The 24271-nt window shown below is 29.4% G+C and overlaps 1 protein-coding gene across 1 annotated transcript in view; it reads left to right on the top strand.

Annotated features, from left to right (window-relative positions):
• Cad89D (cadherin 89D) overlaps positions 1–24271 on the top strand; it is a 69394-nt gene that overhangs the window by 26156 nt on the left and 18967 nt on the right. The window contains exons 3-7 of the mRNA XM_088035175.1: positions 5167–5297; positions 5346–5501; positions 13740–13848; positions 18699–18901; positions 23641–23769. Coding sequence (XP_087891301.1) covers positions 5167–5297; positions 5346–5501; positions 13740–13848; positions 18699–18901; positions 23641–23769 — 728 coding nt within the window. The remainder of the gene's footprint in view (positions 1–5166; positions 5298–5345; positions 5502–13739; positions 13849–18698; positions 18902–23640; positions 23770–24271) is intronic.

Below are 24271 nucleotides of genomic sequence, written 5' to 3'. Positions count from 1 at the left end.
TTATGATACTTTTGTGCACATTTCCACAATTTCTTATTTATACATTGATGTGAATTCTATCCTCTGCTTTGCTTTTGTAACGTTGCCCAAAATCAGATCTATTTTTAAAACAATAAAAAATGGTTTCATTGTGATCATAACTCTTAAATTTTTTTCTTTATCAAAATTTGCCCACTTTATTATCTTCCTTTATTGGCCACTTAATTAATAATAATAGTAAAAGGATTTGAAATTATTTCCACGGGAAAAGTCCGGAATATGGAAAAGTATGACAGAAGGTGGAAAAAGTGTATTAATTTCTCCACATAAACACGATCCGCGTCCATTTCTTTGTCTTCCAGTGTCATAAAATTCCTAACAACACTTTTAATTAAAATTAATACCCAACTTTACTAGACAATGAGTCATAAATCCAATTGTTCAAGCACCTAACACTGTCATAGAATTGGACCGTAAAATGTATCCATAGTCATACGACCCACATCTCCTCAAAGTTCATGTCCGGCTCGTCCAAAATATGTCACTTCACCTAAAATTCTAACCTCACGTATCCGTCTCTTCAATTACAAAACCCACAATCTCACACCATAATTTGCCCATTAATACTTCTTTTAACCAGGTTATTGACCATACACCAATCTCATATTATTATTTATGACCACGCGCAACCCATCGGTAATTTCATTTAATTTCAACACGAGAACCGTTAGAAAAATTATTGGAAATTTTATTCGCAAAGCCATCATCAATTTTCGAAGATGACCAGGTGTCGAGGTAATTTATTAAAATTGACCCATTTTTCGGTGAAATTTTGGGCTACGATTTTCCGGGCTGGCTATTAACTGGGCCAATGCGTTATCGCTTTCGTGAATCTTCTTATATAACCGAAAACAATAAGCAAATTCAATCGAAATTTTGATCATTGATCATCTCGTGACGAGCTTTAGGAGGAGCTAGCTGTCATCCTAAAATGATTGACTTCTCAACACTTGATCAAAGGATTGGAATAAATTAATTAGCATAATTTTGAAATTAAGGCGAGTGACAGAACGACTAATTAGAATCACACCCGATTTAGAGATTACGAGTGAAAATTGTCATCATAATTTTCGGGTTTTTGAGTTGGTAGTAATGCGCTTCTTGCTAAATCATTGAGAGAAATTCACTCCCGAGGCGACAAGCGGCTCGAATGTGAACATCACGACTTTATTATTAATTTACTTGGAACAATCTTAATTGATATCTAGTTTGGTAGTCAGAGCAAGACAGCTCATTTTGGGCTTGTATTCAACTAAAAAAATTACAAGCCACTTTTTTTTTATTTTTTTATCATTATGATTATTATTATTATTTTATTTTAGCATGTAAGAATGCCATCTGGAGTCTTTTTAAACGTAAAGTCCGACGAGATTGCCTTTATTTTTGTGTTGAAATCTCGCAAAAATCCACTTTAGAGAGTTTTTCTCGGCAAGTGGCTTCAATGTGATCATCACGCTTCCATTTTTAAACCCCTTTGTTTGTCGCACTGTATTGTTTAGAAAAACAATTGTTGCAAATTCATGTAATATTAAAGCAAATTGTTCCATTTTGTCCAACATGTAAAAAAAATCCTTTTAAACTAGAATCTCACAATAAAACAATGTTACCGCCAACATAAAATTAATTAATTAAGGGCACAGACCAAAGCCTGTCATTAACCTGAGAACGAGGAGAGTGAAAATGTACTGCTTCAGTGACAAAGAAAGGTCAACTGACTCTCTTATTCCGAGCACGCACCATAACAAATACAGAAAAGTAGACAAAGGGTGACAAACGACCTTGGTTGGTACCGATGCGACACACTTTAGCGGAATACAGCTATGTGAATTAATTTACATGTGATTCTCAAACTGTTAGTAGTTCGACTTTTGTTTTGAGTTTTTGTAAATTTTATTTTTTAGAATTTTTTCGATCGAGAACCTTGAAATTTGATAATTTTAGATGAGGAATTTGTATCAGGCGTGCAAAATTAGAACCTTGCAAAAAGTTTATATTTTTTAAAAATCAAATATCAAATATTACGAAAACTTTAAAAAATTGTAAATTAATTATTTTTAAGAAAGCTAGTGCCTTTAATCTATTTATTCATCATATGAAGATATAATCTTTTTAAACACTTTAAATTTTAAATAATTATGTATTAAAAAAACAAATTTTCAAAAATTTTGAAAATATTGCCATAAATGTGTAATTTTAGAGACTCACTAGTTTCAGTTTGTTTCACAAATTTGCCAAATTTTAAATTTATTGAGAGAACAAAACGGATTTTAATAATTTGGCTTCTTTAAAAAAAAATTCGAAAATTTTGAGAGCAGGTATATGTACATAAATACAATACATTAAACAAATTATTAAAATCCATTTTGTTCTCTCAACAATTTTAAAATTTTAAATAAATAAATAAATTTAAAATAATTGTTAAATTTTTTTTTTAACGAATTTTTGAAAATCTCAAAATAGGTTCGTAAATTGCATATTTTTTGAGTGAAATTTTTAAAATAATCGATTTTTGTTTGTTTAACGAGTTTGCTAAATTGAAATAACTTTAAAAGAAGGTTTTAGAAATTTATTTTTTTTAGAAAACCAAAATTTTTGAAACTATAAAAAATTATTTCCAAATTGGTTATTTGCTAGACTGTAAGTTGACAATTTGTACCAATGCTATTTTTAACATGGTTTCTTAAGTATCCAAAGTTATGACAAAATTAAACACGTTTAATTAAAAAAAAATAATTTTTAAGAAAACCAAAGTTTTAAAAATTTTCAAAATATGACGTTTAATCAGTATTTATTGGACAATGACGTTAAATTTCAAAGTTGCTAATTTTAAGCTCTTCATTAAGCTGGCCAAATTTTAAAAATGTTGAAAAATTTTTAAAAATTTTTGAAAATTCGGAAAATATATTTTTTGAAATATTAGTTTGAAATTTGGGAAGATTACTGCCTTTAATTTGTTACATTTAAAAAAAACATATTTTTTTTAATTTCTGAAACTATTTTGGTATATTATTTTTTTATCAAATAATATTTTTAAAATTCCGTAGGTTTACTATTTCTGCCTTGATTTAATTGTTAGCAAAATTTTGAAAAATGTATTGTTCTACAGAGGTTTAACTATAAATTTGACAGTCACGCACGTTACTTTTACCTGTTTTGTTTCTAAGATTTCGACTTAATTGAACAAACAGAAAGAACATTTTAGTAAACCAAAATTTTTATAATTTTGAAAAATATGATGTTAAATCAGTTATTAATTGGAGAATAACGTTAAAAAAAATGAAGTTTCTACTTTTAGGTCCTTTTTAAAGCTTGCCAAATTTCTCAAATGTTCAAAAAACGAGACAAAATTTAAAAAAAAATTGTATTTTATAAAAAACGCATCTTTTTCGTAAAATGATTTTTTTTAGAATAAAATTTGTTTATTTATCCTATCAAGTTACTAAGTTTTTAATATAAGTAACAGATTTTCGATTACACGATTACATTTTTTTTTGAAAATAATTATTTATCCAACAAGATTCTTAAAATTCTTAAGAGCTACTATTCCTGAAATTGTTTTGACTACTTTTACCCTATCTTACCTGTTTTGGTTTTTTCAATTATGCCTTAACTGAATAAACAGAGTAAATTTATTGTTTAACCAAACAATAATTTTTAAAATTTTGAAAAATGTCGTTAATAATTATTTTTTAGCTAATTGTTGGAAATCTTGAAAAGTTACTTGTTATTTGCTTAAAAAACTTGGTTAATTGCTAAATTTATTGAAATGAATTTTAGAATATTTGAGAAGACTAAAATTTTTCAAAATTTGAAAAATGAACTTCTATTTTTAAAAAGTTTGTTGGGGATAAGATTAAAATTAGCCTAAAATTATGCTTATGCCTTTTCCCTTCAAGTAAAATTATGAATTATGTAGTGATTGAATAGATACTTTTTTTTTCAAACGTCAAAAAATTGACCAATTATCTAGTTCGACTGTCAAGGTAAAAGTTTCACTTATATGCTTAAGCAGCACTTTATATGCTTGGGCTCCACCGTAACCATAGAAATGTTTCCATTGCAGTGTGATTCTTCATGAATTTATTTTTTTTACAGTAAAATAGAATAATTTTCTATTGTTTGCAAAAAAAATCGTATGTCATTCAGAGCAAAAATGGCTTGTGTGCTTCGTCTGTTAATGTCTGCCTCACTAGGTTTGGTAGACACACGAACAGGCTCAGCACACAAAGCTTCATTTTTGCTCGTAATGCCGTAATATACTATTGTTTTTTAAAAAAGAAAAATTTTAAAATTTTGAAAATATTTCCGAAAATTCATTTATTCATATCAACTTGCATAATCAGCTTATTAAATTGCAACTTTGTTTAAGGAATTAGTAAAAACTGATTTTAAAATTTCAATCTTTAGGAACCCATATTTTTGAAAATTTTAAAAAAGGATCCATAAATTAGTTATTATTACGACTACAAGTTTGGAGTTTAAGGCGGTCATTTCTTTTTCTCATTTTTAAAATTATGAAAATATTTCTGTAGACCAGTTATTTATTAAACAAAAACTTTCAAATTTTGAGAATTCGCTAGTTTTTTCTTGTTTAACTAGCCAGGTTGAGTTTGAGAATTTTTTGATTTTTTAAGAAACCAAAGTTTATGAAAAATTTTTAAAATACATATATTCCTATCTATCTAGGTTATGTGACTTGTTTTAGTATAAGTTTGCTTCAAAGTTTTTAGCTTCTTAAGTTGTGGAATAATCGCACAAAAAAAAACTTTCGGAAACCAAAATTTTGAAAATTTTTTAAAACACATTTTGTTTATTCAGTCATTCACATATTACTAATAGTTTCAACTTGCGTAATAAGATTGCCAAATTATGAAAATTTTGAGCAGCGTACAGAGTTTAGAAATGTTTGTTTTTTTAGAAATCACCCTTTTTTCAAATTCCAAAATAAATCCGCAACAGGTTGAGAAACGCTGCGTTACCTGAAGCTACCGAACTCATCTACTTTCGTTGTCTCTTTGTGAAACGCTACGAAAGAGAAATGCAATAAAGAATCTGGAACGGTGTCGAGCTTAATTGCGCGCACGCAAACGACTACCTTAATAACATCCATCACTTTTTTTGTTCCAGGATGCCAATTTTATCCTCCTGGTGAGTACCTCCGTTTCGTGCGAGTCCCAGAAAATCTTCGCGTTGGTCAAGAAGTCCTGAAGGTGGATGTGTACCCCCGAAACAATCTAAGCTTAAAACCGGTCGATAAGGTGAGTTAAGATAACAGTACCATCGGTACCACCATGAAGTTGTTTCAGGATGAAGATGTCCATTTCTTCACTTATCGCGATGTTAATCGGACAACGGTTTCACTTCTTCTTGCGAGATCTTTGGAGGACCTTGTAGATTCAGATAATCCGAGGAATGTTCTGAAATTTAAAGTTTCTTGCGACCATGATGACGGAGAGGATATCGTAAGTGTTGCTTCACGGGTTACGAGATTTAATAAAATCGAGTTAATTGAATTCGTGCTTGTGTAGTAGACCGGAAACGAGGGAGAGTACTACTGTTGAAATTAGAGTTAGCAACGTGAAAACATCTCTCAAATGAATCCGAATTAGAATTCTAGTAGTAATTCTTGATTTTAATTTTAGTTTCTTCATTTTTCGGAATATTCACTTTTTTGGTTCTAGACATATTATTAATTTTCTTAGGAATTCTTGTATTACTTACGTAAATTTAATTTTATTCCGGATTTCTTACAATTCAAAGGTAGCCTTTTTTAGTGATTTCTGAAATTGTTTTTATTGTGTCAATCTTCTAATTATAATTCTGACGTGTTTTGGAATTTCTAGATTTTATTGAAGATCGTCTTTAGATACATTTAAGTACATTTGCTTATCGGTACTTCGACTTCTCTAGATTTTCAATCAGATTTTCCAGATTTTCCTGATTTTCCAAATCCTTGTTAGAATTGTCTAGCTTTTCCTTTAAATTCCTAGACTCTACTCATATTTTCTAGATTCTCATTCAAATTCTCCAGATTTTCCTTCAGATCTTCAAGATTTTCCGGTTTATTTAACTTTTTCAAATTTTTCTTCAGATTTTCCCTCCGATTTTCTAGATTCTTTATTAGCTTGTCTGTCAAATTCTCTATTACTCTCTCTTTTGAACTGTTTATCAGATTTTAGTTTAGAATCTTTTTTAGATTCTACAGGTGTCCCAGAACTCGCGCCCCAGAGAGAAAGGCCTTATAGAGGCAACAATCCTAAATCAAAATTTTGAAAGTATAACTTTTTAACTCAAAAAATAATCGAGATAAAACGAAAAACTCCACTTCTCGAATAAGCTTTCGGGATTGGATGTTAACTTTTTATCAGTTCTCGAATACTATTAAACTTAGTCTTTTGATTGGAAATTTACCATTTGTGTTTCTGTCGGCATGTTCTCTTGCTTTCTGGAGTGTGAGTTCTGGGACACCTGTATAGAATTTGTTTTAGATTTTCTAGATTCTTTGACAGATTCTACAGTTTTTTCAGATTTCCTTTCTGATTTTCCGAATTCATTAATTTTTGCTTGAGATTCCCCTTCGTATTTCCAGTAGTTTCATTTAGATTTTTCTTTAGATCTTCAAATTTCTGTATCAGGTGCTCTTTTACAGTTTTCTTTATATTCTTATTCAGGTTGTCCTTTAGATAACTCATCGAATGTTTCGCCAATTTTCGTTTAGAATTTTTTCTAGATGCTTCAAAATTGCCCTTAGATTTATTTTCCAGCTTCTCCTTCAAGTTCTTCCGAGTTTTACTCACATTTTTCGGATTTTAGTCCAAGTCTTCCAGATTGCTCCGGCTTTATTAAGTTTTTTCTTCAGATTCTCCATTAGATTCTGCTTTATTTTTTTTTCGTTTTTTTGACATTTGGCTTCAAAATTTCCAGATGCTTTGGATTGTTAAGATTGTTCAGATTCTTTAGATTTCCCTTTAGATCTTTCAATTCATATAAATTTTCCTTCAAGTTCTCTTTTAAGTTTTCATTTAGATCCTTCTTTAGATTTTCCCAATTTTCTCCAAAATTCTCTTTTAGGTTTTCATTCAGTCTTTCCTTCGAATTTTCCTTTAGCTTCTTTTTTATTTTCTGGATTCTCCAAATTCTCCCGCTTCCATTCTTCAAATTTTTTAGACTCCTCTTTAAATAAAATGGACTTCCATTTTTTTTTCCAATTTTTTAACTTTTCTTTCAGTTCCTCCAGAATCTCCATAAGAGTTTCTTTTCTATTCCCCTCTCATTTTATTTTTCGGATTCTACAGATTCTTTAGGTTTTTTTTGAGTCCTTCCGAATTTAAATACTACTTCCTTTTCTTTGAATTTTTCATTAGACTTTCCTTTAAATTCTCATTAAGATTTTGCACATTCTTCATCAAATTCTCCATTAGTTTCTCCTTCGAAGTTTCCGTCAGATTTTTTTTAGATTCTGCTCTAAATTCTCCACTCTTTATCAAATTTTTCTTCAAATCGTCCATAATTTACAGAATTTTTCACATTCTTTTCCAGCTCCTTTACATTTTCTACAAAATTTTGCAGATTCTTCATAAGATTTTGCTTACATACTCCCTTTAAAGTCTCTAGATCCTGTTTCAAAATGTCCAAATTTTTCTAATTTTTTAGAGTCTATAGATTTTTCTTTAAATCTGTAAGATTCATCAACGTTTTCTTTAGATTCCCCTCGGATTTTCGATAAAGTTTTCCCTTGAGAATCTTTTTTAGATTTTCCAAATTCTCTATAGGATTCTCTTTCAGTTCTTCTTTCAGATTTTCCTCCGGGTTCTCCTAGATTCTCCTTTTGATTCTTCCGATGGTTGTGTACATTTTGTAACTTCTCCTTCAATTTCTCGAACTTTGCTTTAGTAACTCCTCCAGATTCTGTAGATTCGCTTCCAAATTTTTCTAATTCCTCGTATATGTTAGATTCTTCTTGAGATTCTACAGATTTTGTTCAGACCTTCAAGATAAATCAACCTCTTCTTCAGCATCTCATTTAGATTTTTAATTATATTTTCCTTCACATGGTTTTTGACGATTTTCCAAATTCATCATTAAATTCTCCTTTTTAGCTCATTTTTCAAATTTCTCAGCACATTTTTCCTTAGATTTGGCTCTAGATTCTTCAGTTTTCTTTAAATTTCCCCGATTTGCTTCAGATCTTCCAGATTTTCCAATTCTTCATAACAGATTCTTTAATATTCATCATCAAATTTTACAGATTCTTTATTAAATTTTGTTTTACATTCTTTAGTGTTTTAAATTTAAATTTTACAGATTCCTCTGATTCTTCAGAATCTGCAGATTTTTCTTCAAACCTTTAAAATGCATCAACTTCTTCTACAGATTTTCCAGTAGATATTTCCTTTTTCTTTTAGATTTTCCAGATTTCCCAGATTTCTCCTCCAAGTTCTTCCATATTCATCAAATTCTCTAGATTTTGCTTCAGATCTAATTTTTTCCTAATTCTCGCTTAGATTCTCTATAAGATTTTCTTTTCTTGTTCTTCAACCTTTAGAGATTCTCTATCAGAAGTTGCTTTAGATTATCTACATTCTCTTTCAAATTTTTCAAATTTTTGAATTCTTTATATTCTTCAGATTTTACTTCAGATCTTCGGGCTCATCAACTTCTTCTTCAGATTACCTTTTTTTACATTAGGTTTTCTTATTATTTTCGACTTTTTTCAAATTCTCCATTAAATTTTCTTCCAATGCCTTCTTTAGATTCCGAGATTATATTTGAGATTCTAAAATTTGAGATTTTGCCCCTTCGCAGATTCTACAATAATTAAATTTGTAGATTTTTAAAAAACTTTTGAATTTAATTATTTTCTATTTCAAAATTTTGATTTTAAATAGTATTACGTTCTTAGAATCTAGATAACAAGTTGATTTTTAAAATTTTTGATACTTTTTGGATTTTAAGATATGAGATTCTGAATTATGGAATTTTTGTTTTTAATTTTAAAACAAGTACTTTTTAATTTTTAGAATTCCTAACACGGAAATTACGAAACTGAAAAAAATATTAGAAGGCAATTTTGGCCTTTCTTTCTTTGTCAAAAACCAATTTTCTGCAAACTCTATTTTTACATAGTACCTATTTTCAAACGGAAACGCCCCTAGAAACTTTTCAGGTACTTCCACCATAATTAAAACATTTCACCATCAAATATATTCTGTGGTACGACCGTTCTCTTTTCCATAAAATTGTTTAAACAATTAAAAATCATTGCAAAGAAAAGAACAATTAATGAGTCATATTCAGGTACTACCTGCTTTTCTCCTTCAAAGAAATAAAAAGGAAGCGTAATAATCAGCTCTCGAAATCGCTTCCAGCTCTTTCTAAATCGCCGTAAACAACAAATAAAGCAAAAATCGTACCTAGGTAAGTAGGTACTACTTGTTATGTAAATTCCAATTAATCTCAGGGTACTTTGCTCATGATGCAATTAATCCAGTAATCAATGTATTAAATTTATTTATAGTGAAAGGACTTAAAACAGGACAAATATTTGATTCAGAGTAGTACCGAAGACATTTATCTTAGAAATAAATCATAAACACGTCAAGTGTCACTTTCGTAGACACTAAAACCAAAAAAAAAGGTAATTAACAGTACCGAATGAAATTAGAAATAATTTGCATGTCCGGTACTCGTGCCCACTATCCTACATTTTTAGTACTACTTCTCTTGTTTTTAGGTGAAGTAAATTACTTGTGATTAATTACCACCGGCGAATAAATTTTAACACCGTTAGAGCGCAGACGGTCTGCAGGTACTACCTCTAAAAAACGCGATTATTCAATCATTGCTTGGTACTATTTAATTTAGCAAAGTAATAAACTTTTAGTACCGAAACGCATTCTTGGGAATTAATAAGTAATAAAATCGTTACGGAAGGAGATGTGTGGTCTAAACTGTATTGCAACATTTTAATTTGGGTACTACCTTAACAAAGTGGTACCGAGTAATAATAACATCTGATTTCAATCGTGAGGGCAATTCATGCCTCAATTCCTTAGAAAGCCTCTGGATAAATTGGTAGTACCATATGAGTACCGACGCAATTTCCCATAAGTGGATAGAATCATCTCCAAAATCGTACCACTGTGCCAGTACACAATAAGCGTTTAGTTTCACCAGTGCCCATTGTTCCGACCCAACAAGCAAAATTACAGTACTATGGTACTGATTTCCCACATTTTGTCGAACTATTTTGATACTTATAAATCGTGCACCTACGCATCTAACTGTTCCTCGTTATTGAGCTCCAAAGCCATAAATCTCCTAGGTGTCATCAGAACTTCCTTGAAGATGCTAAAATGGGTACATTTCGATTGGTACTATTTGTGGTACTCACGCTGGAATGAACACGAAGAGGTTCGTGTAATCTGTCAAAACGACACGTTGTGAATAATTATGGGATAAAATAAGAGAAGGTTGTGACCGGTACTAGTAGTACCAGAAAAATGTCACGGATTAAGATGTTTAATGGACAGTTGAATGAGATTTTGGATCTTAATGTGTTCTAATAGAATGTGATTTTCGTTTCCCGCGGAGGTGAAATTAATGATGAGATGCGTAAAAAAAACGATGGAAGATTTGTTGGTTTTTTGTTTATGAATTGATTGGTCATTTAAATGCAAAATAGTTTATCTAGCTGGTTAAAATTCATTTGTTTTTAGTGTGGAAAATGATTGAATCAATTTTCATTTCATTTGATTGTTTTATTATAAATTAAACTTTTTAGTTTGAGTTTACTTTGATCTAGAACCTTACGACCATGATTTGCTTCCATTAAGTTGGTAGCAATGATAAAACAACAGAAAAGCGCCGCTAAGATTGACATTTGTATGACATTTCATAAATTATCATTTATGAAGTACAGATAACCTCAAATAGGCCTAAATGTCAGTTATAAGTTGACATTCAGGGTTACCAATCTGTTTGTATTTTTTAAGTTTATTTTTATTTCTATACATATAAAATAGTTTTTTATGCTTTGTTTAAAGTTTCAGGACAAACAAAGTTTATGTCGGTTAAAATAGTTCATTTTTACATAAATTTATTTCAATACAGTCACACTAATTTAATTAAATTTAGTTAACTTAGATTTAGTTCTTTTTATAGTCGTTTACTTTTTTTGTCTGAAACTTAATTTATTCGAATAGTGTTCTAATTATACAAAATAAATTATTTTATTTTAATTAACGTAACTTCAGTCAATTTCCTTAATTTTATTACAAATTAGAACTTTTTTACATTTTGTTTTATATCTTAAATTTTAATTTAGATAGTTTAGTTAAGTTTAATTTATTTTTAATTATTTAGATGATTTGAATAAATTGATTATTTGACCACTTTTATTTTATTTGGATAAATTTAGGCTACGTTTATTCCAACTTTTTATACTTTTTTCATACCTCGTTGACTGATGTGAAAATTATACATTTTAATGTTATTACTCGTAGATTACATCTACAATAATTTAGTCAAGTTCACAGTTAATGTTACTCTAATTTAGTCAAATTTATTCAGAGTTTGTAGATAAATTTAGTCTTATATCTACGTATTTTCTCGATTTTTAACAACAAAATTTTATTTGATTTACTAGATTAATTTTTTAATTACTTTATTCAAATTTTGCTTATTTTTGTCGGGTTCTTCATTTAGTCAATCCAGATAAATTTAATTCGCATAAACTTATTCCAGTTTTTAATGTCAAGGCCATAAGGTCAAGGCATTTTACCTGTGTTATTTGAGATTTTGAAATTCAATTTTTTTTCTGGTCTGTTTTTTCGATTCTTAGATTTTGAAACCTTACAATTCTAAGATTGGAAAATATTTCCGCCATTTTTGTTCCCAAATTGTATAATTCTAAATTGAAATTTTGAAATTTTGACTTCCTAATATTTTGATGGCTTCCTAAAATTTAGAAAAAATCTTAAACTGACAGATTTTTAAAAAAATTTGATGTTCTGGATTTAGATTAGTTTTTCTAATTAAGTCAAATTTATCAATAAAGTAAGTTAAAAATTAAAGGGCTTGCAAAAAGAAGACTTTTTTGGTAATATTTTGATTAAAAAAATTGCTATTTAGATTAGATACGACAAATAAAGTTTTATTTATTTTGAGATTTAATGACAGTTTATTTTATCTTTTATTTTGCAAATTAGAAATGAAGACCAATTGTAGATAAATTTTTGTACCCTACACGTTTAAAAAGTCTTTTTATAAGAATATTTTGAATGACAATTTTCAAATTTTTGATAATAAGTAGGTATGCGTAAATAAACTTAAAATATGAAAAATATTGAAGTCATCTCAATTATTTGTGGACAACTATTTTAATTTCCCAATTAAATTTATCAAAATGTAAAATTATTTAAAAAGCGAAAAAATTGTGAATACCAAAATTTTGAAAACTTTTTAAAATATTTCTACAAATTGGGTATTTTTTTAAATTAAAATCATCATCATCATTAAAAACAAGCTTACGAATCTTTTAAATTGTAAAAAAATAGAAATTTTTGATTCATAAAAACATATTTTGAAAAATAAATTTTGCAAATTAGTATTTATTGGAGTATAAATTTAGAAATTGCGGAAGTTACTGGCGTCATTTTCATCTAGTTTCTTAAATTACAAAATTATTAACAAACAAGAAAGAATTTGGAAAATTTTAATTTTAAAGAAAACCAATTTAAAAAAATCTTTTAGTTTTGAAAATACTTTGACCATGACCTCTCTAATGCTTACTTTCGGCTTGTTAAAATAAGCAAAATTGTTGAACCGAAGGAAGTAAAAAAAAATTCCAAATTCTCAAAACAAAATCGTAGCTGATTCATAGAAACAGATTTCAAGATTTTTAATTTTTTAGATACTTGAGTCCAAAATTCTGACATTCTGAGATTTTTCTAACTTTTTTTTTATAGTATTTGAGTATTTCAGTCAAATAGTATATTAAATAATGAGGACAACGAGGAACATTTTAGCTGACGCGCTCGTCAGATTGCAACCGAGCTCCAGTTCAATTCCGTCTCGTTTATTCAAATATTGTCAAATCTGGTCCAGTTTACCTCTCAAAAATCCAATTATTCCAACCTGTTGTCTTCAACTTTACAAAACCTGCTAAAATATGACTCGTTTGCAATTTTTCTACATTCTCGTTGTACAGTTAAATAAATCTCGCCTGCGTTAATAGAGATAGTGTCCATTAATTTAACTCGCGCTCGTCTAAACAAGTCATAGAAAATATATTATCTCTGGTTTGACCGTTAGAAAAAACTGCAAGAAATTAACGTTAATTCTTTAATTTTTAACCACAATCGCAGCTTGGACTCGCGGCGACGAAATAAAGAAATTAAACGAGAAACAAATGGTCAAACAAATTAATGACCCAATAAGAAGCAAAAACCTTCGCTCATCTGCCTGTTTAATGCGTCTTTAATAGCTGTAAGCTTATTTCAAGAAGAATTTTTCTCATTTCTCCCTTTCATGAGTGGATTTCGTGTCGTGGCATCTCGTTACACCGCAATATTTCTTCTTGTCCGAGTTGACCACAAGCACGCGTACAATGCTCACGTAGCCTCAAGTTCTCTGCTCAGATGCATAAATTCTTTATGAGATGATTGCAGGATGCAGATTAATGTTTCTTTTGTATGCAGATTACATCCTCTTTGTCGGTTACGGTGTATGTGGAAGACGTGAACGACCATGCGCCCGTTTTTATTGGTGCACCTTATCACGTGACGGTGGATGAACTCACACCAGTTGGTAAGTTTTGTTTTATTAGTTTTCACTTTTCGGGGCTTTAAAAGACTCATTAAAGCACTGATTTGTTAGTTGGTACTTGTGTCAATTATTTGTCAACGGATTTGATACAGACAGTTGGATGATTTTTCATCCCCAACTGGAAAAATTAAACTGAAACCTGAACCAGAAATTTTTGTTGAAGCAGTAGGTAACGTCCACAAATTTTAAATTTTAATTTGGATTTCCTTCAAAATTTCTTAAAAATCACAAAATTTTAGTAATTACAAAAAATAATTAAGAAAGTTTAAACTAATCTTAAGAAATGTCCGCAAATTTCATTGCAAACGCACTAGTTATCTAATAAAAATAAATTTATTGTGGAAAAGTTAAGAAATTTTGGTTTTTCCAATCTGGCCCGTTTTTTCAATAATTCTACAGTCTAGCAAAGAAATCCCAAAAATGTTAAACTTTATAAAATACGGGAACCTAGGAGCTAACAATCTCGGACTTGTAGTCAAACAAAATGTATAAAAATATTTTGAAATTTAAGAATTGCACGGCATCAAAATCGCAATTTTCAAAAATGTTCATATAATGTTGAAATAAAAGAAAATAATCTGAAATCTGTCTGCTTCATTTAATGATTTTGTCGATCTAGTACGAGTGAAGAATGACAAGTATTGCAATATGCTCCAGCTCACATGTGTTGTACACTATTTTATCTACGACCTCTCGCGGCTAAGAAAACGCATTTTTTACAATTTGAGATGTTTAACAGGTATATTAATATATTTTAATCATAGTTTGTTTATAAAACGTGTATTAAAACATAAGTGTTGAAAAGGACAAGTGCTTTTAAATTTTATGAAACGATTTTTTAGGCAATTTTTTTAATTTGCCTATTAAATCTTTTTTTTTTATTTCCGACATTGGTCTGGAAACGACGCTATTAACGCATCCGAGGCAAAAACAGTCTGTTACCGCACTCAAATTAAATGCGAAAAAAGCTCTGTTCCCACAGCAAATTAGGAAAATTTATTTGACAAATGAAATATCATAAAAATTTGTGAAATGAAAAGTGTGTTATGTGGTTATAACTAGTTGCGATGGACCACAAAAAGTGGAAAGTGGAGATAGAAGCAAAGAGTCGCCACGGCCTGTAAAGCTATCCTATTACCGCACTAGTGGAATAACCAGCCTTATTATTCAACACAAAGAGTGTTTAATGATTTTGAGTTATAAATATGCACACTTTTTAGAGTTAGGGTCCACTTAAAACTTAAAAATTCCTGATATTTTAAAATTTTTGATTAGTCTAACCAATAACAATTTTAAAATCTATTTCTCGCAAAACAGTCAAATCGCAAAATTTTAAAATTCTACAAAAACCCACGAAAATTAAAATTTTTGAAATTGAGAGCCGGTTTCCATAATCTAAATTAAATTTATTATTTTGAATAATTATTTAACATCATGTGACCCTTTTTCTATCAATCAAATGTCAGTGATCGTCAATTTTACCAGCAAAACGAACTTAATTTTAATGAAATTTTAAAAAAACCGGCCTTTAGAATCTTACGATTTAAGAACATCAGAATGTCAAAAAAATTTAAGATCTATGAACTGTAAAGAATTAGAAGCGAAGAATCGAATTCGAAAATACATATCAGAAAATTATGATTTGAAAATTTGAAATTATCATCTGACATTATAAAAGCAAACGAGGTTAAAAGGCCTGTATAACATTAAATTCATCTTACAATCTTGAAATTAAAGATTAAATTAATTTTTTTAAATTACGTTAATCTGGAATCAACTTTTAGAAACATCGAGATACATTTTGGTCAATTCTGTTCTTGAGAATACTAAAAATTTTCAAATTGTAAAAAATGTATTTCAAAATTTTTAATTCAATTTAAATCTACGTCGCGCTCGCAAAATTTTAAAATTTTAAAAATTTGTATGTTGTACTAAACCTCAAGTTTCAGAAAATCGTAAAAATTAATAAAACAAATCGGTCGTCTAACTATTATTATTATGTATTACCACATTTTGACTTCATTTCAGGTCAAATTATTGAAAGAATAAGACGTAGGTTAAATTGTGTCGACTTTCGAACTGTGAAATTGAATTTCTCTCCTACAAATTGATAAAGAAAATCGTATTTAAGGTTGCCTATATTAAATAAGTTTAGATTCTGTATGTTTACTATCAAATTTTCTTCTCAGTTTTGTGACTTTGGCTGGTTGGGATAACTTAAATCCTTTAAATCCTTCAAACCCTTTAGATCCTTACTTATAAATTTTGATCGTTGTTTCTCAAAACAAATGCGATAAAAGCTCGCCACGCCTCGCCGCTCAAACACGACGAACACATCCTCTCTTCTGATTTTTTTTCCTCTAATTTTTTATTTCTTATCTAAATCACACTTGCATACATATACTAAAGCGGCACGTGGCGATTAGAAACGCGGCTTATATGGAGTAATCCAATTATCTTATTCATTATTCAGGAGTCATTAGCATGATCACGCTTAACTTATCCATACAATTGCTAATTTGATGATGATGGCAGAAGAGCAATCATGTCAAATGACAAGAAATATCTTTAAGTGGAAATATTAGGCTCATTTGCATACAAATATAGTTAACTCCTAGTTAGTGACTTTTTCTATAGGTAATTTTATTCAAGCCGTCTACTTTTTTTATTTATTTTTCTACAAACATATATTTTCCTTGAGTTTATTTCTTCCTACATTATTTAACCTAATTATTCAAATCTACCAACTTAGTTCAAATCAATCAATTTGTGTTCATTTAATTAAGTACATGTAAAACAATTCAGCAAATTTAGTAAAAAAAAATACTGGAAATGTGGAAAGTGGAATGATTTCCTTATTTTGAATCTAGAGTTCGTTTAGCTCCAGCAAGTCAGGATTCAGGAATATTCTTGAAAACACATTTTTTTGATTTTTTTTGTGAGAAATTCATTTTCTTGAGATTTTTGTGAAGTTTTATTAAGTTATGGAATTGTTCGATAGTGTTTTAGAAAGCTAATTAAATAAGCTTTTGAACGACAAATAAAACTCATTGCTAGGGTTAGTACTTCTTATGATATTTTTGAAAAATTGATCTCATGTTCCAAACAAATTTAGTTTTTTATAATTTTTATTATGTCATTTTTCAGATAACTCGATGGCGATTTCATTAAAATACCAATGCTATTGCTTACAACATCGTAATTTCTAGACTAATGCTAACGCATATAGAACAGTACAGTTTGCTTATAAACCAAAAAAATAATAGAGTGTAAATTTTTGAAAAGAATTTTTTCGGAAACACAATGGGCAACTATTAAATACACACCAATTTGTTGAAAAGTTAACACAAAATTAGAAGATGAATATCAATGAAAATCTATTTTTTACTTCTTCATTTGAACTTTTTTTCCGAAAAATATGGTCTTGATAACCGATAAAGATATGCATTAATTTTACAAACATTTTCATCTGAGGCGAAAAAATTATCTAGATTGATACGATAACGTCTTCAAAATTAAATTATAAGAAACAGCTACTAATAATTTTTATTTATAAATCTTCCATACTGGCCAGTAAAATAATTTAAAAACGCAAGATTTATCAAAAAACTTAAATTTTCTGAGCATTCTAATTACAATGTTTACACAATTTGACAGTTAACAAAACGTAATTTTTGTAAAAGATAATAATGTGTTTAACACTGCGCTAGAAAGCAGTGATCTCAACCTTTATTATGACGTTATTATGTTTTTCGTAATTTTCTTGAGATTTTCTCAAATATCTTGGCAAACACTAACTCTTCCGGCGACTTCTGTAGTTCGATGAGAAGCTCATTTCATTGCTTATTATCTTGAGTTCTGACCTGATGAAGCAAAACAGGCTTCAAGTTCAGAATTAGAAGAAAATTTCACTTTAAAAATGACTTTCCGCTGCTCCAGTAGAAAATTTGTCTAAAATTGTGTTTTTGTCATAGTTTTATTGTTACATAGGGGGCGCAAGACTTTTGCATGTAAGTGTATTTAGGAGTATTTCTTAACCTAATTTAGTTGTTCCTAATTTAATTACCTAGACCGATTCATCCAATTTTTTCGAACTTTTTACATATTTTTTACATACCTATTTAGATTGATTTAAATAATTTCGGAATTATAACTAGTTTGACCTTTTAGAATCCTTTGACTTAATTAATAATTAATTAATTCTGTACTGATTAAAATAATAATAATCTGAAATAATAACTAATAAATAGAATAAGTTTGATTTACAACTCATTGGTTTATTGCCTTGTCTCTAGAATGCGCCAGTTAAAGTGAAGGATGGCAGTTTTATGAAGATATGCGATAATTTTATTCATAATTCAGATTCATTACTATGACTAGTGGGTTCCTAAGTACAGTAGCCAAATATGGCAATAGTATTTTGCATTAAACTGTACTCCAATTAAGTGAGAAAGATAAACCAATTAATTAGCATGTTTTTGACGATTTTTACTTTCCGATACAAACAAATCATTTGCATGACTTCCAGCGTCACCGTCCGCGAATTATAATTTCAGATTACGCTCAAGATTGCAATTAAATTTCACCCGGTAACCGGAAACATTTAAATCTACCTATTTTTATACAGATGAGTTGATCTAAACACTTAACGTTTTCCTAGAAAGTCTAACATTGTTACTCCTATCTGCAAGTATTTATTTAAACAATTTAATGTTACTTAAATTTATGACTGCAATCAGGATATAAACGATGGTTACCGTCAGTTACAAAATCAAAATTTTATGACTTATCATTGCTCATTTGCATGTTATAACGGCTTGAAATTGTTTCAGGTCTTACAATTTTCCGAGGAATCCGAGCTTTGGACCGCGACAAACCCAACACGCCCAACTCCGATGTTCAGTATGCCATCATCTCGGGCAATGAGCGGGGAAAATTTGCTCTGGATAGCAGCCATCAGGCCTTCCTCATTCTTAAGAGGGCTCTGGATTTTGACTCCGGGGATCGGGAGTTTATGCTCACCATCTCAGCGTCGGTAAGTTAGAATGTTGAGAAAGTTTTACAGTAATTTTCTGGTTCACTGACAATGAGAAGTGTGTTGGTAGCACTGCGTGATGGATTAGGTTTATAGCAGTCTGCTGCGGAGTGATTAATTTTGCTTGTTTGTCAGGAAGAAAGTTGTAACACCACTGTTCGGGGTTCAAACTTTACTAATCGGTTTAGTCAAATTGATTAAATCACTAATTAATTCAATTCTAGTTTTTTAGTCAAATTTTATAATTTTGATTTGAATTTCTTAATTCTACTTAATAAAAGCTTAGCTAACTTAGAATTTATTTAGTTCAACTAATCTTAGTCACTAATCTACTTAGTCAGAACTTGGCAAATTCAAGTGTACCAATTTCTATTTACCTAATTGGATTAAGTAACATACATTTAGCTGAAATTTAGTACTAATTAAGTGAAATTACAGTTAATAATAATTGAAATTGGTCCATTTAGTCTGTAGTCTCGTTTTAGTCTACTTTAGTTCAATTTTCTTCCAATTTTCCAAAAAATGTTTAATTTGATTCAAAAACTTACATTTGTAGATTTGTCAATTAATCCAGTACAAAAATTAGCAATTACACAAATTTATTCTTTCTTTTGTCACATTATAGTATTCAATCTATACTTTTTACTTACATCAAGTCCAATATAGTAAATTTTTGTCCAAGAATTCCTTCAATTAGTATTGATTTATCCTAATTTACTATTATTACAATTAGCTCATTTTAGACTTTTTATTCTAATTTGCGCAATTTAGTCCAAATTATTTACTTTTTATAGACCTTGCTATTTGAGCAAAACCATTAATAGTTAAGTGAAAAAATAATTAAAGATTTGACTCCCGGCTTTTTAATTTAGTCACACTTATTGCAGCTTACATGTGTGATCAATTAGTCCAACTTATGTAATTTGTATCAATTTGGCTTCTTTTCTTTTGTGTTGATCTTTCGGGGCTAATTAAATTGACTTTTTTTCTACTTAATCTTAGATTCTTATCTGGTCAAGTTAATTTTTATTAATAAATGGTTTTATACATGTAAAGGGGGGGTTTCTTAATTGTAATTTCGAAATTTGTAAGACGGTTAATTGTCTTTCTAGACAAATAATTTTCTTTAATTACTCTTATTTTATGCATGTTTAGTTTGAGTAAAACAAACTTTTGTCACCCGTTCTTTAATTATATTAATTAAAGCACAATTATTTTGTTAAGTAATTATATAACTTTCATTAGGTCTCATTTAACATTTTGTTTAGTCCGACAGTTCCTTGCCAGGTCCCATTTTCTTCCACTTTGACAAAATACTGCTTATATTTTTTTTTAACGTTTCTAAATTTTATTTAGATTCTTTACAGAGTCTCTCTTGGTTCTTATTTCGTTTTTATTATTTCTGTATCTTCTAAATTCTCTTCAAATTCTCCTTAAATCTTCTTTTTTGATTCAATTTGAGTTTTCTACATCCTTTTTAGATTTTTTATACGCTATCTAGTTCATTTTACTATTCTTCAAAATTCTCTCTAAACTCTTGGCTTTTCTAGATTCTTTTTAATCTATGTATCTTTTTTAGATTTTCCGTAAAATTTTTGTGTTGTTTTTAGAGATTTTTAGAGCCTAAAGATCTACTCGAATTTTTTTCTTAAAGTTTCGTACCAGTAGTTCTCTTTAGATTTTTCTTAGATTTTCTAGATTTCCTTTATACAGGGTGTCCAAGAACTCATGACCCATAGAGCAAGGGAAGGTGCCGACAGCAATAGAGGGGGTAAATTTAAAAACAAAAATTGATGGAATTAGAGAAAGGATAAAAAATTGACACCCAATCCTAGAAGTTTATTTTAGAGATGGAGTAAAATATCTTAGGCAACGAGAGTCTAATGTTCATCTGACCAATGGATGATAGTATGGGTCCATAGTTAACAATTTTCAAACTCTGTTTAGCTTCGGGATTGGCTACCGTTTTTTCGTCTTAAAAATTATTTATTGAGCTAAAAAATTTTGTTTTGAAATTTTGGTTCAGAATTGTTGCCTTTATAAGCCTTTTTTCTCTGGGTCACGAGTTCTGGGACCTCCTGTATTTCCCTTAAAATGTCTAGACTATTTCTTCGATCTGTTCAATTTTTCTAGGCACTCCTGTTATTCCTTTAAGACTAACTTAAATTCTATCTATGTAGTTTCCTTAAATTTTATTTTTTTTCTACTATCTGTTTTCTCAAAATTTTGTTTAGATTCTTTCGGTTTCATTTGAATTTTATATATTCTCTTTGAATTTTTGTACATTCCTTTATGGCATATTTTTTTTGGGATTTTCTTTTTTTTCTTTAGATTTCTATAAGATTAAGTTTTCTGATTTATTTTAATTTTCTATCAATTCTATTTTGCTTAGATTCTCTAGAAATCTTTTCGGGGCTGTTCGAATTTTCTAGTTTATCTTTGGACTTTCTAGACCTTCTCATTCCTAAATTATTTTCAGATTTTTCTTAGATCCTCCTTAGATTCTTCAAAAGAATTCGTATTTTTTGTGCTTCTTCTTTACTATTATACTGAATTTTGAATTCTCTGTCTCGCAGTGATGAAGTGAGCAAAACGTACCGAACTTTGGGTCATAACTCTTCCTAGACCGTTCTTTTCTAGTTTTTTCAACCTGTTCTTTCAAAAATATAGTTTTGTCCCTTTCAGACTTTTGGCTTTCGCGTGAGAGACTTTTACTTTTCAGATTGAGTTGCCCGCTGTTCCATTTTATTTAACATTTCGAGACGTGAGAATTATAAGGTTCTAAGTGATTTTTTGTGATAAATTAAATTGTTTGTTTTGCGATTTTTTTTAAACATTTTCTATCAAGTATAAAATTAATACTTTAACAACCCAAAACGATCTTAATTGATCTTGTCTTTTTTTTTTAAATAAAGACTTAATAAATTGAAGAGATATCACTGATAACGTAAACACTGATCAGTTTAATCCAAATGTTAATTAGAATCTTATAGTTTTCAGGTCGCGAATTAGTAATAGCACGTATGATGTAGGGGAGAGGGGGGCATAGTGGGGTACTTAACATTCAATTAGCCACGCATGTTAAAATAATAGAAATTAACAATTTTTTTTTACTAAATATCATAGACTAATGTATTGCGGATGATTTTTGTTGAACTTTTTTTGATTACCATAAAAAACTTACGACTTGTAAGCATTATTTTAAAAAATGGGATTTGCCCCGCTTTGCCCCGCACATAGGGGTAAAGTGGGGTACCCTATGGGGAAATTAAATTTTTGAATTACTGTGTACCTACTTAGAAAAAGTAACATTTTAAAATTACTTAGGCATCAATGCCAATTGCACATAAATGAGCAGGTTCATCATAATTAGCCACAACATTTGTATGACTAAATTTGAAAAAAACTTGCTCCCTAACTTCGCGAATTTTTTAACGAAAACACTGAATTTCACATTTTGTTTTATAAAACATATAGGTTTTAACATTTTGTTTTATAAAACACATGTGGTTAACTGTCAACTAACAACCAATCAAAACACGCTATTCGACTTTTTTCACAGCGTTTGATTTGAGCAGCAGGAGTGTTACCCCGCTATGCCCCGGTACCCCACTATGCCCCCCTCTCCCCTACGTCTACAATTACATGATTAGATTTTTATACCCAATATTTAAACATAATCGGAGATTATACTAACAACACTACCGTACTCTGAATTTCTGTTGTCTGTTTAAATTTTCTAGATTATATTTTGTTCTAATTTTGTACACAATTTCTCAGTTTATATGAATTTTCTTTAGATTTTCTTAAAATTCTATTTAGATTCTCTAGTGAAGCTTCTTTTCCAAGTCTATGGGATTGTTTCTTACATTCTCTAAATTTTCTGATTATTCTTGGATCCTATTTAGAATCTCTCGACTCTTTCTCAGTTCTGTTTAAGTTTTCTAAATTCTCTTAGAGTCTAGATTTTTTGTAATTTCTTGGCTTTTCTAGATTTTGTTTAGATTGTTTGGATGTCCTGAAGACTTCTTTTTCTACATATTTTATTTCAATTTTTAAATTATCTAAATTTTCTTTAAATTCTCAAAATTGTCTTCATTCATGTTTTCTTCAAATTTTCAAATTTTTTTTAAACTTTTTTAAACATTCTGTAAATGTGCAGCAATTCTCTTAAAAAAATTGTAATTACATCTAATCTAATTACAGTTTCTTCATATTTTCTAGACATCTTCAAAACTTTTTTTGATTCTCTTTAGAATTTTTTCGAAATTGTCTTCAATTTTTTAGATTCTCTCTTCATTTTTCTTGAAAAACATCTAGTTTTATCGTTGGTTTTTGTGCAAAAAAGACAAATAAACAAACAAAATTTTCAATAAGCATGTTTACTATTGACACTCACTCTGAAGACGCGACTTAACCCAAATCTTCTCCAATAAAAATTTTTCTTCCGGAACGGTTAGCACAAGTCTAGAAAGTACACTCGCACGTCATTGTAAAAAAATCATATTTTAATTAACCGCATGCAATTAATCTTACGTAATTTCATTTAAATAGTAAACTAACACTTCAGACGAAAGTAAGTAGCGGTAATTATAAATTTTATGAAAGTGGAAAAATCTGAACAATTAAAGTTATTAATACAGTTAAACTTAGATAAGAGATTCGGAGACGATTGTATCACGCTTTCTAACAATTTTCAATAAAAAGTGTAATCAAATAATAGACAATCACTTTTTCAGGATCGTGGTTTACCGCCAAGGAGCACCAACACAACGGTGAGAATTTCTGTGAGCGATAATGACGATCTCACTCCCAAATTCACCAAAGGAGTGTACCGGACGAAGATCAACGAATTTTATCCTGTTAAGGTAAAACGGCGAGATTTTTTATAGTCGAATTCGCTGCAGAAAAAATTAGTGTAGACCTCTAGTGGTTCAAAGTGGGTGGAGCTAATCTAAAGTTACAAAAATCCGACTATAGATATTAATATTAATGCAAAATTATCGCGTGATGTTTTTAAAAATCCGAGATAAGTTTTAAGACAATGGTAATTACGCCGAGCGCTCTCATGTTTCTAAAAAATGGTCTGAAAGGTACTGTTAGGCCGAGCATAATTTTAAATTAATTGCTATTTTTCTCATATTGTTGTCGGAAGCTTGACCTATAGTCCATTATAATTGCACTTCTGAAGTAGCGTGCGGTAATTTGATTAATGGAATTCGTGGGCTGTTGTTAGAATGTGGAAGTAAATTCATTTTTAATTTCGTTATTATTGGAAAATATGCGTAATTGGCTTATTTCAATATTAAATTTGAGCGAGTTTACATACTTACATTCTGTTTTATAATCACGAGCATGACCTCTGAAAGT

The sequence above is a fragment of the Gnatocerus cornutus genome, chromosome 4 (assembly GCF_029298725.1).
Source record: "Gnatocerus cornutus isolate USDA-ARS CGAHR chromosome 4, icGnaCorn1.1, whole genome shotgun sequence".
NCBI lineage: Eukaryota > Metazoa > Arthropoda > Insecta > Coleoptera > Tenebrionidae > Gnatocerus > Gnatocerus cornutus.
This window is presented reverse-complemented; position numbering and strand designations above follow the sequence as displayed.